Source organism: Somniosus microcephalus, chromosome 2, assembly GCF_052327205.1.
Source record: "Somniosus microcephalus isolate GS21.2 chromosome 2, FLI_Smic_1.0, whole genome shotgun sequence".
In the NCBI taxonomy this organism is placed as follows: Eukaryota; Metazoa; Chordata; class Chondrichthyes; order Squaliformes; family Somniosidae; genus Somniosus; species Somniosus microcephalus.
In genome coordinates, this window is record NC_140988.1 from 171,727,250 (window position 1) to 171,744,615 (window position 17,366).

Consider the following 17,366-nt stretch of genomic DNA (forward strand, 5'->3'; position numbering starts at 1 on the left):
TGGTCACTGCCAGTACTGCAGTATAGAATCAGTTCTTCTCTTAAAGGCACATACACAACAATTCCTCCCCTTTTAGATAAACAGTACATAACATTCATTTATCAACTAAATAATAACTAATTACAATTACAATTTTCTCTGTACTATATACATCAACTGAAATAATCATTTATAAGTTCAGTCTTTGAGGAGGCTTCCTGATCCTGACTGGATAGCGCCTTTCTCGAGTATCCTGTTCTTGCGGCGGAGTTGATTCTGGCTCATTGTCATTGGTTGGTTCGTCAGCTTCCAATACCACTGCTTCTGAGGTAGGCGCAATCTGTACCTCGGGTTGAGTACCAGGTGCACCTGCTCGTGGTATGGGTTTGGCTTGTTCCTGTGACTCTAGAATCTGGTCAGCATGGCGTCTCACTATGCTCTCTCCGACGTCCACTGTGTACATTAGTGGTCCCTGCTGTGTGCATATCGTTCCTGGCTGCCATTTTTCTGTTCGGTAGTCGCGGGCCAAGACTGGTTGCCCTATCTTGAAGCTCCTGGTTGGCTTCTCATTTATGTGCTGGAATTGCTTATCCTCAACATCTCGTCTTATGTTTGGTTTGAGCAAATCCAGGCGACATCTTAGCCTTCGGTTGAAGAACATTATGGCTGGAGCTTGGTTGGTGACTGCATGTGTCGCATTCCGGTAAGCAAACAAGAAATTATCCACCTTGTGTTGTAGTGGTATGTCGTCATTATGCATTGCCTTTATGGCCTTTTTAAAGGTCTGAACAAACCTCTCAGCCAATCCATTTGTGGCTGGATGATATGGGGCAGATGTGTAATGCTTCACCCCATTATTCCTCAGAAACCTCCGGAAATCCTCTGACACAAACTGTGGCCCATTGTCGGAGCAAATCTGTTCTGGCAAGCCATTCCTGGCGAAGATGGTCCATAGGGCTGCAATAGTTTTCTCCGTGGTGGTGGAGGACATTTTGATGACCTCTGGCCATTTCGAATGGGCGTCCACAGCGATTAGGAACATTGAGTCCATAAATGGACCAGCAAAATCAATGTGTACCCGTTGCCATGGAGATGAGGGCCACTCCCATGGATGTAGCGGGGCCTGTGGTGGAGCGTTTTGGACCTTCTGGCATCCTGTGCATCTCTTGGTCATATCCTCGATATCTTTATCGATTCCCGGCCACCACACAAACGCCCTGGCTAGGCTCTTCATTTTTACCCCTCCCAGATGACCCTCATGAAGCTCATTGAGCACTCTATCTCTCAACTTGGGTGGAATTGCCACTCGGGATCCACACATCAAGGTCCCCCGGCACACTGACAGCTGTTCTCTCCTTGGCGAGAATGCTGGCAACAGTGAGTCGCCATGTGCTGGCCATCCCTTCACCGTCAAATCATAGACCCGAGAGAGTGTCGGGTCATTTCGGGTTTCCTTCTCTATACTTGAGTTTGTAACAGGTAGACATTCGACTATGGTCGCATGGAATGTCTCAACAGGGTCCACTGCAGGTGCTTCCTCTACCGTAGGCAACGGTAGGCGCGACAGCCCATCAGCGTTTCCATGCTGTTTCGTACCCTTGTACTCTATGTCGTCCTGATGTGCCCCTAGAAAAAGTGACCATCTTTGCAGCCGTTGCGCCGTCATCACCGGAACGCCCTTCTTTGGGTTAAAAATGGAGACCAGGGGCTGATGATCAATCAGTAGGGTGAATTTCTGCCCGTGCAGATAGTGATTGAACTTCTTCACCCCCCACACCAGGCTGAGGGCCTCCCTGTCAATCTGGGCGTAGTTGCGCTCGGCTGAGGCTAACGAGCACGATGCAAAGGCTATTGGCCTCTCTGAACCGTCAAGGAATTTGTGTGACAGCACCGCTCCGATGCCATAGGGAGATGCATCACATGCTAACCGAATCGGTAGTGTTGGATTGTAGTGGGCCAATACTTCTTTTGAAGTGATTAGGCATTTACATTTCTGAAAGGCACGCTTACACTCATCACTCCATTTCCATGTTACTCCAGTTTGCAGCAGGGCGTTCAGTGGGTGCAGAATTGTAGATAAATTCGGCAAGAACTTATGGTAGTAGTTCACCAACCCAAGGAACGACCTCAGTTGCGACACATTTTCCGGTGCTGGAGCCTTGACTACAGCCTCAATCTTGTCCGGCGACTTATGCAACCCTTCCTCATCAATCATGTGGCCACAATACGAGATTTGTCTCCTGAAGAACTCGCATTTGGGGCGGTTGGCTCGTAGCCCATATTCCTGTAATCTCGTGAGCACCTGCTCCAGGTTGGCATGGTGTTCACTGTCATTTTCGCCCGTAACCAGGATGTCGTCCAAATAACACTGGGTCCCTGGGATCCCTTGCAGGACTTGTTCCATCGCCCTCTGCCAAATAGCCGGGGCTGATGCTACCCCGAATACCAGTCGATTGTACTGGTAAAGGCCTTTGTGAGTGTTTATCGTGAGGTATTTCCTAGACGCTTCTTCCACCTCCATTTGTAGATACGCTTGGGCCAGATCAATCTTTGTAAAGCATTTCCCTCCAGATAGTGAGGCGAAAATATCTTCTGTCCGTGGAAGTGGATATTGTACTGTATGCAGGACTGGGTTCACAGTTACCTTGAAGTCCCCACAGATGCGAACCTTCTTCAGTTCCCCAGGCGTGCTGCTCAATGATTTCTTCATTACAGGAACGATGGGTGTGGCCCACTCGCTCCAGTCCACCTTGGACAGCACACCCAAACGCTCCAGACTCTCCAGCTCTGCTTCAACGGCTGGGTGGATCGCGTAAGGTACCGGTCTGGCCTTAAAAAATTTTGGGTTTGCGTTATCTTCGATTTTTATCGTTGCCGTTACTCCTTTTAGAGTCCCAAGTCCTTGTTGGAACACCTCTTTCGCGTCAGTTAGAATTTTTGACAGTCGTCAAGGTGTGACGTCATCATCCTTTTTATCAGACACAGCGCCTGAATGGAATGCCAATCCAATTGTATTTTTCGGATCCATTCACGTCCCAATAATGGTGGTCCTCCATCTGGTAGTATATATAGATACAGTTTCTGTGTTTCCTTGCCGTTGTATTCAACTGGCACCCTTATTTTTCCTCTGGGGTAGACTTTTTGCCCCGTGTATGTCTTCAATACAATGGACGTGTCCTTCAAGGGTATATGTGAGAATAGCCGCTCATAGTCTCGTCGATTCATGACAGTTAGGGCTGATCCTCTGTCCAATTCCATCTTTACTGGGGACCCTGTTATCATGAGGGTGACCCAAATGGTTCGGTGATCCTCCTTTGCGATCACGTTGTGTAACTTTAGACAACTTAGTCTCCTGCTCCCGGAGTCCTTATCACTCTCCTGATCTTCCGAACTACTGTCTGTCAATTTCTTTACTTTCTTGTACTTTTCCTTAGTAGTTCTTGTAGTGTTGGTTTTCTTTCCCGACCTGCAGACTCTTGCTATGTGTCCCATTTTCCCACATTGCCTGCATACTTTGTCCTTAACCCAGCAGTCCTTCTGATCATGGGTTGTTCTGCCGCAGCAATAGCACTTTTCTGCTCCATACGCCATTTCGTTAGCGCTGTATTCCTGTGGTTTCTGTTGTATTTCCGCAGCTCCCCGTGCGGCTGCTTCGTAGGATACTGCCACGCTGAAAGCCTGTTCTAGCGTCAGGTCCTTTTCCGAAAGTAGTCGTTTCTGGGTTCCTTCACTCTGGAGCCCGCAGACAAACTTATCCCGCAAGGTGTCTGCCAGTCCTGCTCCGAACTGGCAGTGCTTCGATAACTTGCGTAGTTCCGTAAGATAGTCAGCATTGCTCTCATCTTTGTGCTGGTTTCTTTTATGGAACTTGAATCTTTTTGCTATCAGCAGCGGTGTAGGGTTTAGGTGTTCCTGTAAGATATTAACAATCTCTTCAAAACTTTTCTCCATTGGTTTAGCTGGGGTAATTAAATTCCGCAATAGGCCGTACGTTCTCGCGCCCATCAAATTTAATAATACCGACGCCTTCTTTCCATCGGCCACCTCATTTGCCTTGCAGTACACTTCAATTCTTTCCACATACGTGGTCCAGTCTTCTACCTCGTTGTCGAAAACAGTGATACTGCCACTCTTCGGCATCTTGAGTGATTTAAAATGGCGCCTCCCGCGCTTTTTCTTCTTCCCCAATGGAATAAAATGGCGCCTCCCGCGCTTTTCCTTCTTCCCCAATGTAATAAAATGGCGCCTCCCGCGCTTTTCCTTCTTCCCCTTGCTGCTCCTAGCGTTCTACAGGGTAATGGCGGCGACCCGCGGCTTCGGCGCTTATCACTTTTCCTTCCCCGCGTTCTATCCTCTCCACGCTGCCCTGTTCTTGAGCACCGACCGCGCCCTGTGCGCTCCACCCTCTCTCTCTCTCTTCCTCCCCACAACGCTGCACGGCCCCTTTGCAGAGCCGCTCGATCGAGCCCGAGCCCGCCGCAGTCCGGAAGGGTCAGCGCACTACCTACTACCAGCACGACTTGCTGGAACACCTCGACTGGGGAGCCAGGCCCAGCTCTCCACAGCCTCCCCTGCAACTCTCCGATGGATCCCTGGGTGGTTGCCCGCGGTCAACGCCCGCCGTTCTGACTTCGACCTCCAAGAAGCTTCTCTTCAGGGAAAAGATCACCGTGAGGTGATGCAGTACTGCTGGTGAGTTCAAACCTGCCCGTCGCCAGTGTAATGTCCGAGTATAAATAATACACGGACTGCAGGAGAACAATAAAACAGGTATTTACTGAACAGAGGGTAACTTAAGACTGAAATACAGAAGCCTGCTATGGCTTTATATACAGGGTTGGTCACTGCCGGTACTGTAGTATAGAATCAGTTCTTCTCTTAAAGGCACATACACAACATAAGTGACTAAACAAAAAAGATGATTTATCTGTTTGAATATTAATGGTGTTAAATGGATCTGCTGTACATGCAGTCTTCCTCTGCAGCTCTTTGAGTGAAGCTGCTGCTGGATCATTCATTCTGCTCTTTACATCTCCTCACATCATACATCATATCCTGGCCAAGAGAGCACACACACAACCTGCTCCCAGGTCTTGGCCAATGCCATTCTGAAGCTAGCTGTTACGATATGTGTGAGAACAACCTCACCCTCCAGCCAAAGTTAGTAACTTGAACTAAAAACAGATTGAACTAAATCTAACAATGGATAAAATAGACGTTTAGGAATGACAGGAAATTAGGATAGGGGAAGGAAAGGATCAGAAGCCAAAGGAAACCTGATAAAGATACAAGGAAGGATTGAAGACAGATGGAGCAGTGTGATGGTGCTCTTCCCAGAGTAGGCAAGTTACCAAAGCTGAAAAGCAACTTGAACATGTGCAAGTTGTCAAGTGGAATTTTCCCAACACTGATATCGAAGCAGTGGATGTGTTGTTCAGTGGTAGTGCTGCTGAGTAACCTTTGTTGCAATGATAGAATCTGAAGAGGTTTTAGCAGCCAAGTTTTTAAAAATCCAACACAGCCCCTAAGTTATACATATGCACTGATCCTCAAAAAACCTGGCACTACTTTCAGGCTCAGGAACAGTTAAAATGCAGCTGGAGACCACAAAACAATGTTAGAACACAGAACACTTTCTCACAGGGAGTATCTGCGACAGAGACCCTTACATCTTTTAAGGGAAGTATTATGTCCGTGTGTAATTGAGACACGGACTGCAGGAGTTGGTTACAACAGGTGTTTACTGAGTGGAGACAAAACTGGAACTACTATGCAAAGTTACTACACAGGCTTATATACAGGGGTGGTCACTACTGGTACTGCAGTATACAGGGGCTGCAGAATATAGTTCCTTCTGCAAAGTACATACACTACAGGAAGAATACATAAACATTTGAAGAATAGGAAAATTTAAGTCTATCATTTCTTGTTGCGGATTGACTCTTCCTTCCCCCTTTGGGAAGTCCTCAGAGATCCTCTCCCTGAAGGTCTAGCAGATACACAGGCAGAGCACAAGAGTGACAATTTTGGTTACTCTACGACCCTATTTTTCAGCTGGAATAGGACGGTAGTGAGACCAAAATTGCTAAAAAAGAAAATCTGCCCGCTATCTTTCCGCCCACTATCGTTTTGGATCAGGTCGCAAAATAGTGGCCTTCACACCTGCCGGAAACAGACATGAGTGTTTTTACACTATGCCAATTTGGGTCATTATGTAGATAGGACCGCAATGCCATTTTCATCTGTCAGCGCACTGTATTAACCGTGCCCACTGAAACCGTACAGAATGGGGCCAAACCAGCATCCATTATAGGGATTTCTGGAGGCCATTCAGAAACTGACTAATTTAAGATTGGTGGAGGATATTTTGGGGCCAGGATGAGCAATGATTGTGCCTGTGCATCCATAAAAATCCGCCAGACCATTTCCTTATTTTCCCCACCCACTCTCCTCCCCTGTGGCTCAGTTGGAAGCACACTCGCCTCTGAGTCAGAAGGTTGTGGGTTCAAGTCCCACTCCCGGGACTTGAGCACATAAAGCTAGGCTGACACTCTAGTGCAGTGCTGAGGGAGGTGCCGCTCTGTTGAAGGTGCCGTCTTTCAGATGAGACGTTAAACCGTCTGCTCTCTCAGGTGGACGTAAAAGATCCCATGGCACTATTTTGAAGAAGAGTAGGGGAATTATCCCTGGTGTCCTGGCATATATTTATCCCTCAACCAACATAACAAAAAAAAAGATTATTTGGTCATTATCACATTGCTGTTTGTGGGACCTTGCTGTGGGCAATTTGGCTGCCGCGTGTCGCACATTACAACAGTGACTCCACTTCAAAAGTACTTAATTGACTGTAAAGTGTTTTGAGACGTCCAGTAGTCGTGAAAGGCGCCATATAAATGCAAGTTTTTCTTTCTTTCTAAGTATCTTGGGCCTCACCCTTTAAGGGTCCTCAGCCAGTTTGGCCCTATCAATGGACTGCTGGATTTCCCGCCCGAACTTCCCGATCAACCAACTGCCTGTCAGCGCTGGAAATGCGCATGCAGCATGCCTGTCAAATATAAATGGTGCCCAACCATCAAAATGGTTCATGCCTATCGCTGGTGGCATTGGGCGAGCATCCTGATTGCACCGTCCACCGCCCATCTGATGTAAGCTACACATCAAAATTGCCCCCCATGTGAGTGCACAACATTATATAGGCCAAAAACGAACATTGCAAATATTTTAACAAATATATTAAGAATTGCCTTTAGATCTGGCTTACATGCATCCTCTTTGTAATTTTCCTGTGAAATATATTGAGATAACCACCAGTTTCCTGGATTTACTGGCAGTTACTTTCCTGCAAAAGGGCTGGTAGGGTTCATCTGTACAACTGAACTCTTTGATAACAATTTTAATAGTACAAGTTTGATGAACTGAGTGTCCGCCCTCTATTAACTATTATGTTTTTAAAAACAAAATAAAACACATCCCTGATGCTACTTTTCTGTATTGCAGGAAGCCAGTTTCTCAGTGATAATGAAAAGTTTGCCCAGTATTAACCCTTTGAACACTGAGACTCTTTTACAGCTTTCAGAACACAGGGATCACATGCTTTTTATTAAATCTACTCATGTGAAATGTCAATTTTGAATTTTGATTACAAAGTAGAATGTCTACAATAACTTTTTTACTTGCATTATTTTCTGAGTGATCAGGTAAAGTGCAAAGTATTTTCAGTGCAATAAAAGATATCATAATCCTCAAATGATTGACAGGAACTTAAGGAAATATGGAGCAAGAAAAGGCCATTTAGCCCATTGAACTCGTTCATTCTTAACACATCATGTACAATTTACACCGTCTTGAGCTCTACCTAATTTATTTACTTAATCCCTTGAGGGAGGTGAATAACCAGAGATAAAACTTCCACACTACAGAATCAACAAGCCTCAAGTGAGACTCGAGATTAGAATATTTCCCCCCCACAGAGCAGTGGAATACTTTCCCATCAAATGCAATACTGTATTAATAGCCTTTAAAAAGAAAGTCGGATGAATATTTGATTAAGAACAAGATGGAAGATATAAATTCTTAAATATGATGGAACTTGACTGTCGCTGTGCTGCTGCAGCTGTGGAACTATGGTGAAATGCATCGAGTTGGAGTTAAATAACACAAATTGTTGGTGTTGGATGTCATGAAGGGTCACTAGATTACCTTGGGGAAATTAAAGAAGTAAAAATAGTTCAGTAAGATGCAGAATGGAGACTGGGTAATGCAGAACAAGCACTGCACATTGCTGTTGATTTTGAACCGGAGTATGTCCAGTGTTCCTTATTCACTCTCCTGGGAAAGTGCTTCAGACACCAAAATAATGTTGTGCTCTTTTAGTCAGTATGTTGTTAAATATGGATTTTCTGGTGGTGCATGCTGCAAATTCCCTGTAATATTTACAAAGTTGAACCACTAATTATGCATTAATTGACCAAACAAAAATCCGATCATGGTTTTTATTGTCACCAAAATAGAGACCATTGATTCAGCTGGCTCGGATGTTTCTCCCTTCCCTTGCCCTCCAAGCCAAACCTCCCCCCCCCAACCGCAACCACACTGAACCCTCATCGCTAGTTTCCTGGGCAACTTTATCGCACACTCTTTCTTTTCTCTCCCGTCTCCACACTCATCTTGCCCATGAGACTCGCCTCATGCTCCCTCAGTTCTATTCCTACTAAACTCCTGACTTCCAAACTTCCCTTGCTGGTCCTCATGCTAGCTTACATTGTAAGTGGCTCCCTTTTCTCGGGATCTGTTTCCCTCTCTGTCAAAACTACCATCATCACCTGTCTCCTAAAAAAAAACATTCTCAATACCCCTGTACCTGAAAACTACTGCTCTATTTCCAATGACCCTTCCCACTCAAGTCTTTGAAGGTTTTGTCACCTCCCACATCCATGTTCATCTCTCCTGCAACTTTCTGTTTGAATCCCTCCAATTTTTTTGCCCCTCCCACAGCAGAGAAACAACCCTAACCAAAGTCACAAATGACATTCTGTGACTGTGACCATGGTGCATTATCCCTCCTCATCCACCTCGACCTCCCTGCAATTGATCACACCACTTTCCTCCAACAACTCTCCTCCTGTATCCTACTCGGTGGAAATGCCCTTGCATGTTTCCACTCTTACCTATCTGATCAAAACCAGAGCATCTCTGGTAATTGTTATTCTTCCTACGCTCACATCATACCTTTGGAATCACCTATGGATCTATCTGTGGCCCCCTCCTCTTCCTCATTTTTATACTGCACCTTGGCAATATCATCCTTAGATGTGAGGTCAGCTTCAACAAGTACAGTGGTGATATCCATGACTACTCCTTCACCACCTCTCTCTTGACCACACCACTGCCTTAGTGTTGCAAGTCTGTTTGTCTGACATCCAGTCTTGAGAGAGCTGAATATTGGGAACACCTTGACTCCCGCCACAAACTTCGTATCTCTGCCACCAACAGCATCCCCCTTTCCGGTCTCAGGTCCACCCTAAGCTGGGCTTCTGATCTGATATCTTCTCCATCACAAGACTGACTACTTCCACCTCCATAATATCATCTGCCTCTGCCCCTATCTCAGCCCAGCTGCCGCTGAAACCTGCATTCATGCATTTGGCACCTCCAGACTTGATTACTCCAATGCTCTCCTGGATGCCCATCACCACTGTGCTTGCTTACCTAAAGTGCCTTCCAGTTACCCAATGCCTCAAATTTTAAATTTTCATCCTGGTGTTTAAATCCCTTCATAGCCTCGCCCTCTATTTCTGTAACCTCCTTCAGCCCTACAACCGCCACCACCCTCCCATCCCCCCAAAACTTACGATACCTGAAAGACTGAACATGCCCTGCATTTCCCCACCCCCATCCAGGGAAGACAGAAGCTGAAATGTTGCTTTTAATGCCAGGAAGGCTGGTGACTAGGGAGGACAGAGGTACAGAACAAAAGACCAGTCAACTAAAAGTACTTCCCTCCCCATGTATTGCCCTGCCGCACTACTCACAACGGACTATGACCCCAGCACCCCTCCAACTTGCCTAACATGTCTGTGGCAGGTTGATGCCCAGACCAGCACGCACAATAACACAAGCTCCAACAATACTCATAAAGGACCAGGTCCTACAACCTCTGATGCTAATGGTCAATGTCCCGGTGGGGCTGTTCAGAAATCAAAACACCAACATCTCTAAGGGCAGGCAAGAAAACCACGTCTACACTTTAGATGCCTACAGCTCACCAAACAGAAGGGAGAAATCCCACTCTTCCTAATTCCCAGTGGGCTGATCCTGGCACTTACACTGAAATCAAAGGCTCAGGGATTTCAGGCCTCTGTTTTACAGCCAATTGATCAGACTTGGAAAAACTAACTTAGTCACATTAAAAGTTAGGTCTATCTTTTAACATGTTTTCTGTTGTATAAGTATGCATGTTACAAGTTTAGGTTCTTATTGTAGATATTCTCTTGGGTACAGTGGTGCTAGATACTCCCACAAGCGGTCTGAGAGGCTTGCATGCAAGGGTGTATCCATATTGCCCAATATCTTACACTTCCACAAGTCACTTACAAACCCTTGTCCCCAGTAAAACAATTACTGTCTTTCAACCTGGTCGTTCTCTCTGGTACGGCCCTCATCGCTGCTCCCTTAAATCCAAGAGATGCAGACTTGATCATTTATGGAGGACATCTGGCTGGACCACACATGGCACTATCAGGTCTTGCTCTCCTCTTCCAAAATGGTACACTGTTTCAGGATCATCCTGAAATGCAAAGATAAACCCCGGCTTCTCTTCTCCACTATTAACTGTCTTCTGAAACCCCTCTTCCCCTGCCTCCTCCACCCTCACCTCCAACAAGTGTGAGGAGCTCATGGACTTCTTCATCACGAAAATTGAAACCATCCGTTCAGCTGTCTCTGCTGCTTCCCTCCCTTCCTAGTCCCCCAAGCCAAACTACCCCAAGATCCCCCCTGCCCTAGCTCTGAACTCTCATCTTTCTCTAGTTTCTCTCCTATCTTCCCTCATGCTTTCTCCAAGCTCATCTCTCCTCCTTAAAAAAAACACCCTTGACTGCTCTGTCCCTGTAAACTACCGCCCCATCTCCAACCTCCCTTTCCTCTCCAAAGTTCTTGAACCTGTTGTCGCCTGCCAAATCTGTGCCCATCTTTCCCACAGCTCCATGTTTGAACCCCTCCAATCAGGTTTCTGCCCCGGCCACAACACTGAAACGGCCCTTATCAATGTCACAAATGACATCTTATGTGACTGTGACAGTGGTAAGCTATCCCTACTCATCCTTCACAACCTGTCTACAGCCTTTGACATGGTTGACCACACCATCCTCCTCCAACGCCTCTCCTCCGTTTTCTAGCTGGGTTCCTGCCTTTGCCTGGTTCCATTCTTATCTAGCCAGTCGTAGCCAGAGTATCACCTGCAATTGCTTCTCTTCCCGCTCCCGCGCCATTACCTTCAGAGACCCCCAAGGATCTATCCTTGGCCCCCTCATATTTTTCACTACGTGCTGCCCCTCAGCGACATCATCCAAAAACACGCGTCAGGTTCCACATGTACACTGATGATGCCCAGCTCTACCTCACCACCACCACTCTCGACCCCTCCACTGTCTCTGATTTGTCAGACTGTTTGAAGGACATCCAGTATTGGATGAGCAGAAATTTCCTCCAACTATATATTGGGGTGACCGAAGCCACTGTCTTCAGTCCCTGCCACAAACACTGTTCCCTAGCCAGTGACGCCATCCCTCTCCCTGGTCACTGTCCGAAGCTAAGCCTGACCATTTGCAACCTTGGCATCCTATTTGATCGAGGTGAGCTTCTGACCACACATCCACTCCATCACCAAGACCGCCTACTTCCATCTCTGTAACATCGCTCGTCTCCACCCCTGCCTCAGCTCATCTGTTGCTGAAACCCTCATCCATGCCTTTGTTACCTCCTAGACTTGACTATTCCAATGCACTCCTAGCTGGCCTCTGTTCTTCCACCCTCCAAAAACTTGAATTCATCCGAAACTCTGCTGTCCGTATCCTAACTGACACCAAGTCCCGTTCACCCATCAACCTTTGCTTGCTAACCTACAATGCCTCGATTTTAAAATTCTCATCCTTGTTTTCAAATCCCTCCATAGCCTCATCCCTCCCTATCTTTGCAGAAAAAAAGATCAAAAAGTCCTGAAATGCGACAAGCCTCAACATGGCTATGACTTCCTAACCATAGAAAGTACATAGTGCATTAAGTAAACTTATCAGTGGTACTCAGAGGGTTAAGTTATGTGAGTAACATGTCAATGTTTTTGAAGAAACAGTCATCCTAATCCATAGTGATATAACACCGTCCTTTAAAAACAATATTGTAAAGTTACCATTTTAAATGATTGTGCAATATACTTGCCGAGCAATATTTTTTTCCTAGTTACTTTAGATTATCCAAAATTGGAACAGTCTAGACTGGAATAGTTATTGGCAGGTTTTAGAAAGACTCAAATAGAAGTGTGCTGTTTGCACCCAACTTTCTGAGGTCAGTTGATTTGCATAGCTTCACGTGCACATTTGGATGGGTGAAGAGAGCACACGAACGATAGGAGTGGAAACTGCATAAGAGAAATTTAAAGCAAATTAAGGATGAGTGTCAGAATAGGAGGACAGAAATTTTGGAAGGGCTCAGAAAGTACCTCAACCTATTAGCAGACTTTGATAAGGTTGATTGGGGAGGTACTAAATAGCGACAGGCAAAAATGAAGGAAAGGAAACCCAAGGTGTAGGCATGAATGTGCAGGCAAATGACGGAGCAGACTAACAATTAACTCCTTGAAGTGAAGGTGGCTGCAAGGATGATCATCTGTCCACAGCATAGTTCTGCATTCCTGCAAGATGGAGCCAAATTTCAGGCCAAGCTGACTTTTACTGCCACTGGAGGCGCCAGCCCGAAGCTGAATGACAGCTGTAGGTGCTCCTACGAAAATGACACATAGGAACAGGAGTAGGCCGCCCTTGAGCCTGTTCCGCCATGGTTCCATATCCCTCAATACCCTTGCCTAAATCTATTAATCTCAATTTTGAAATGTTAAATTTTTCAATTGACCTAGCCTCAACAGCTTTTTTGGGGGAAGAGAGCCACAGATTTCCACTATCCTTTGTGCCTTTGTGTGAAGAAGTGTTTCCTGACATCACCCCTGAAAGGCCTAGCTCTAATTTTAAGGTTATGCCCCCTTGTTCTGGACTCTCCCAACAGAAGAAATAGTTTCTCTCTATCTACCCTATCAATTCCTTTAATAATTTTAAACGCCTCAATTAGATCACCTCTTAATCTTCTATGCTCAAGGGAATACAACCTGTACAACCTAGTCTATGCAACCTGTCCTCATAATTTAGACCTTTTAGCCCCAGCATTATTCTGGTTAATCTGCATTGCATCCCCTCCAAGGCCAATATATCCTTTATGAGGTGCGGTGCTCTGACTGAACGTGATACTCTAGATGCAGTCTAACCAGAGCTTTATACAACTGTTGCATTTTGTATTCCAGCCACAGCTCTTTACCTGCCTCTCTGCTGACCCAGACCCAGTGGAAACAGTTTTCCACAGTCATTAACAGGTAGGTGTGCCAGGGCCTGCAGATGTGGTTGGTGGCATCTTGGCAGGTGTGGCCAACCTGGGTGTGCTGTCTGCTGATCACCCTGGCATGCCTCTCTTTTGTGTAGTGCCACTGAAAGCATGATACACTTGACTGTAGTGCTTCCGAGGATGGTTATTCGGCATTCACAAATCTTAGTGGTGCCATCGAGTCTACTATCCCAGCTTCCTTTAGGAAGCAGGGCCGCCACATGCACTAATTATCTATCAAAGTAAGTTATGTTCACAATTTGTCTGCAGATGCAGGTGTCAGAACCCTGACAGGTGGGCACAGAGCACCTCTTGTGCGGCCTGACCTGCCTGGCATCCCTCTGTAGGTCCTCTTCTTCTTTTTCCAAACACCTCAGATAGGGGAATTCCCATTGAGAAACCCATTGGTTGCAGTAATGGTGCTGGGGGGCAAAAAAAATTGAACAATTGGCACGAAGGCTCATGAGAAGTGCCACAGAAAAAAAAATACCAAAATGGTCAAAAATGAACGACATTTTTTTGAGATTTAAGTTACTTACCTGTGCCCTTTAGATAAGCTACCACCACGGATGATTCCCTAGCAATTCCGGACTCTGATTTCACATTAATATTCAAATGAAGCTCCCACCTGTTTGAGGTAGGAGCTTCCTTCCTCTTGGAAACTACATCATGGCGCAAGGTCGGTGGATTTCTGGTGGGATGGTACACCTATTCATTTTCCACAACTGGCTTCTTGATTTAATGCCACTACTATGGGTGGCCAACAGTAGAAAATCTAGACTACTGTTTCTGGCCTACGGTAGAGAATATGGTCTGACTTTTCCTCCAGGTAGTTTCGTTGCTGGAGGCGGGACTTCCGCCTGTTGCTGCAACGCTGTCATTTGGCGTATTGGGCCGAATTAAAGATGCAGGGCAGGCTCCTGGTGGAATGTACATCCCACAGAAGGAGCCCGCTACGGCCAGGTAGTGACAATTCGCAGGGCTGTAGTGGGACATCCACTGCAGTGGCAGAAGTGCTCGAAGAGTTTTTTTTTAAATTTGTAAAAAGGCTCAGAATGAGCCTGCATCAACCTTGTTGGAGCCTTGGGCAGAGAATAAAGGGAGAGGTGGCTACTACCAGGCTTTCTCCCTCCATCAGGTCCATCAGCTGTCTTCCCGCTGCCACCCCTGTATTGGACTTACCTGGGGTCGGCGGTACTGTGGCAGCAAGACAAGGAAATTAGCCTGTTCCCCTACCCTCGCCACCTGCTCCCCCGCTGTCAAGGGTCAGGCAGTCGAGTTCCCTGCTTGGGTGGGGCAAAAAGAAAAATTTCAGCCGTTGTTTTCAGGGGCCAGGATCCGGCAGCAGGCTTTCCTGCTCTATTTTTCCCTTTCCTCGATCGATTTCGGACGGAATGGCCAAGAAAAATCCAGCTCTCTATCCTCACCTCTTCAAAAATAGCAAATTTATATGACATTACTCCTATTCATCTTATTCAATTAGAGATCCTATTTCATTTACCGCTACTGTTCTAAAAGTCATAATTTAATGTGCAGATTGATTATGGACAATGTAATCATCACTTAGATGATAAACAATATTCATAATGAATTGTAAGATTTGGTTAGTTAGTACAAATACATCTGCTCAATATAAATTCAGTAGCTTAACACTATGTAAAATATAACTTTGAGCACAATGTAAATGTAAACACAATAAAAAAATACAAATAATTGACTGCTAAAAGTGCGGCGCTAACAAAGATATTGCTAATAGTTTGTATTTTTTCAATAATTTCTGTTTAAAAAAATGATATTCTACGTAATACAAAAATCTGGAGTACATTATTTAAAATTATTAGGACTGCACTTAAGGCTAATGAAAATAATGCAAGAAAATATTGCCCTCATTGTAAAATTAACATGTGTTTTTCCCCCAACAATTTATACATACTTCCTGCTGTTAGTTCCATCTTCATTGCATAAATAAGCTGATTACCCACCTTTAGATGTTGTAATCATCTTTCAAATGAAGATAATAGATGCGGGAACTCGGATTTGACTCTGAAAATGATTTTTATTTTGGCATTTATCAAATGGATTTGTAGTTCACTGATCTTACCCTGAGGTAGTTGAGGGTGAAGTTCGTCAGCCCCATACGAGTGATGTTTTTGGACAGTTGTTCCAGCACCTGAGGGTCTTGTGCCTGAAAAAAGCATAAAGTTAGAACTTACAATATCTGACAAAACAAAAGCAAGTCACATTCAAGCTAACAAGTGCATTAGCAGCTATCTTCACAGCACAGATCAGAAGCTATTTTTTAAATGGTACCTAATAGAATTCTGTTAAAGATTGAGTATTCTTTTCCCCAAAGGCCAACTGTAGTGCTCCTATTGACATCATAATTTACATTGGCAGGGATCCTCCTAATCTGTATGGCTCAGTGCCATACCATGCGCTGCATTTATACACTAATCCTTCAATAATGGGGATTGCGAGGTCAAATATATTTGTAAACAGTAGACTTTTATGATTACCTTAATGCATGCATCCTGCTTAATCTAGCCAGAATGAACTATTTATCAATTCACCTGAATGGTAGTATTTCTGGAGTCTAGCTTTACAAACGTAATGAACTGAAACTTTCAATAACCCGACTGAAAAGTCCATCATGATGTTGAATGGAAAGGCCGTGAAGCCAGATTTTTGCCCCTCCTCAGGAATGACTGATATGTGAACACAGAGTCCACGTTCTATGGAATTGTCCCACACTCATTTCACTGAATTTGAGCATTAGTTAGCTTTGTAGAATAACCTTAAAGTTACTTTAAAAAATAAAATAAGCTATCGCTCATTCATGATCAGGAAAAATACTCAGCTTTTCCATATCATCTTTTAGAAGTAATTGTTGACCATTTAAATGAAAATCTGATCAGTGGGTATTTCTGTTAAGTGAGATTCCAAAAGAATTTTCAATTTACAGTTTTCTTAAATTAGGTTTACTGGGGAATATGTATTCGCCCAAATTAGTCACCATGTAACTTGCTGCATGACATTTACTTCAACAATCTATCCCAATTACTGCTAATTAAGAGTAACAACAGTGTAAAATAATTTGGTTAGAAAAATCATTGGGCCAGATTTTGCGACCCCTACGGGTGGGTACGAGGTACGTACGCACCCATAGGGGGCGTGCAAGTGCCGGTTTCAGGCATGCGAAGCACATGCGCTAAAAACCGGCACTTGCGATCTGTCAAGAGTCTTGACAGATCATCCACATGCACAAGAAAAGTGCCTCTGCGGTTGGAGAGTTGCGCTTTTTGCACAACTTCCGCCTGCTGAATGCCTGTCAAATTCTTACACCTGGTAAAAGCAGGCCTTACGCCTGTTTAAGAGTTTTAAAAAATAGAAAAATGAAATTTGATAACTCATTTATAAATTAAAATTACACTTCAAAAAGGTAAGCTTAATTTTAATACCATAAAAACATTTTTAAAAATTACCCCAAAATTATATTTTTATTTAAAATGTTTAATTAAATGTCATTTTAATTAATTTTAAATATGTAATTAAAAAAAAATTATTTAATGTTTTAGTGTGTTTTTAAATGTGATCCCCATTCATACTTTTGACATTTCTGTGCATACAGAACTGTCAAAAGTATGAAGGGGGATTCCCTTCTTTCATTGGTTCACCTGGCCCACGTGATCCTATGGGTGCTTGCGCATTTCGAAGAGGAGAGGCCCAGGATCGCAAGCCTCGGA

General features: G+C 44.7%; 1 protein-coding gene across 13 annotated transcripts in view; it reads right to left on the reverse strand.

Moving 5' to 3' along the window:
* LOC147123103 (LIM domain-binding protein 2) overlaps nt 1–17,366 on the reverse strand; it is a 547,106-nt gene that overhangs the window by 81,161 nt on the left and 448,579 nt on the right. For 7 of the 13 annotated variants that reach the window (XM_085966645.1, XM_085966624.1, XM_085966673.1 and 4 more), the window contains 2 exons: nt 15,725–15,808; nt 13,881–14,045 (listed from right to left, as the gene is read on the reverse strand). In XM_085966645.1, coding sequence (XP_085822771.1) covers nt 13,881–14,045; nt 15,725–15,808 — 249 coding nt within the window. The remainder of the gene's footprint in view (nt 1–13,880; nt 14,046–15,724; nt 15,809–17,366) is intronic. The other 6 variants (XM_085966709.1, XM_085966713.1, XM_085966683.1 and 3 more) reach the window with 2 other exon arrangements.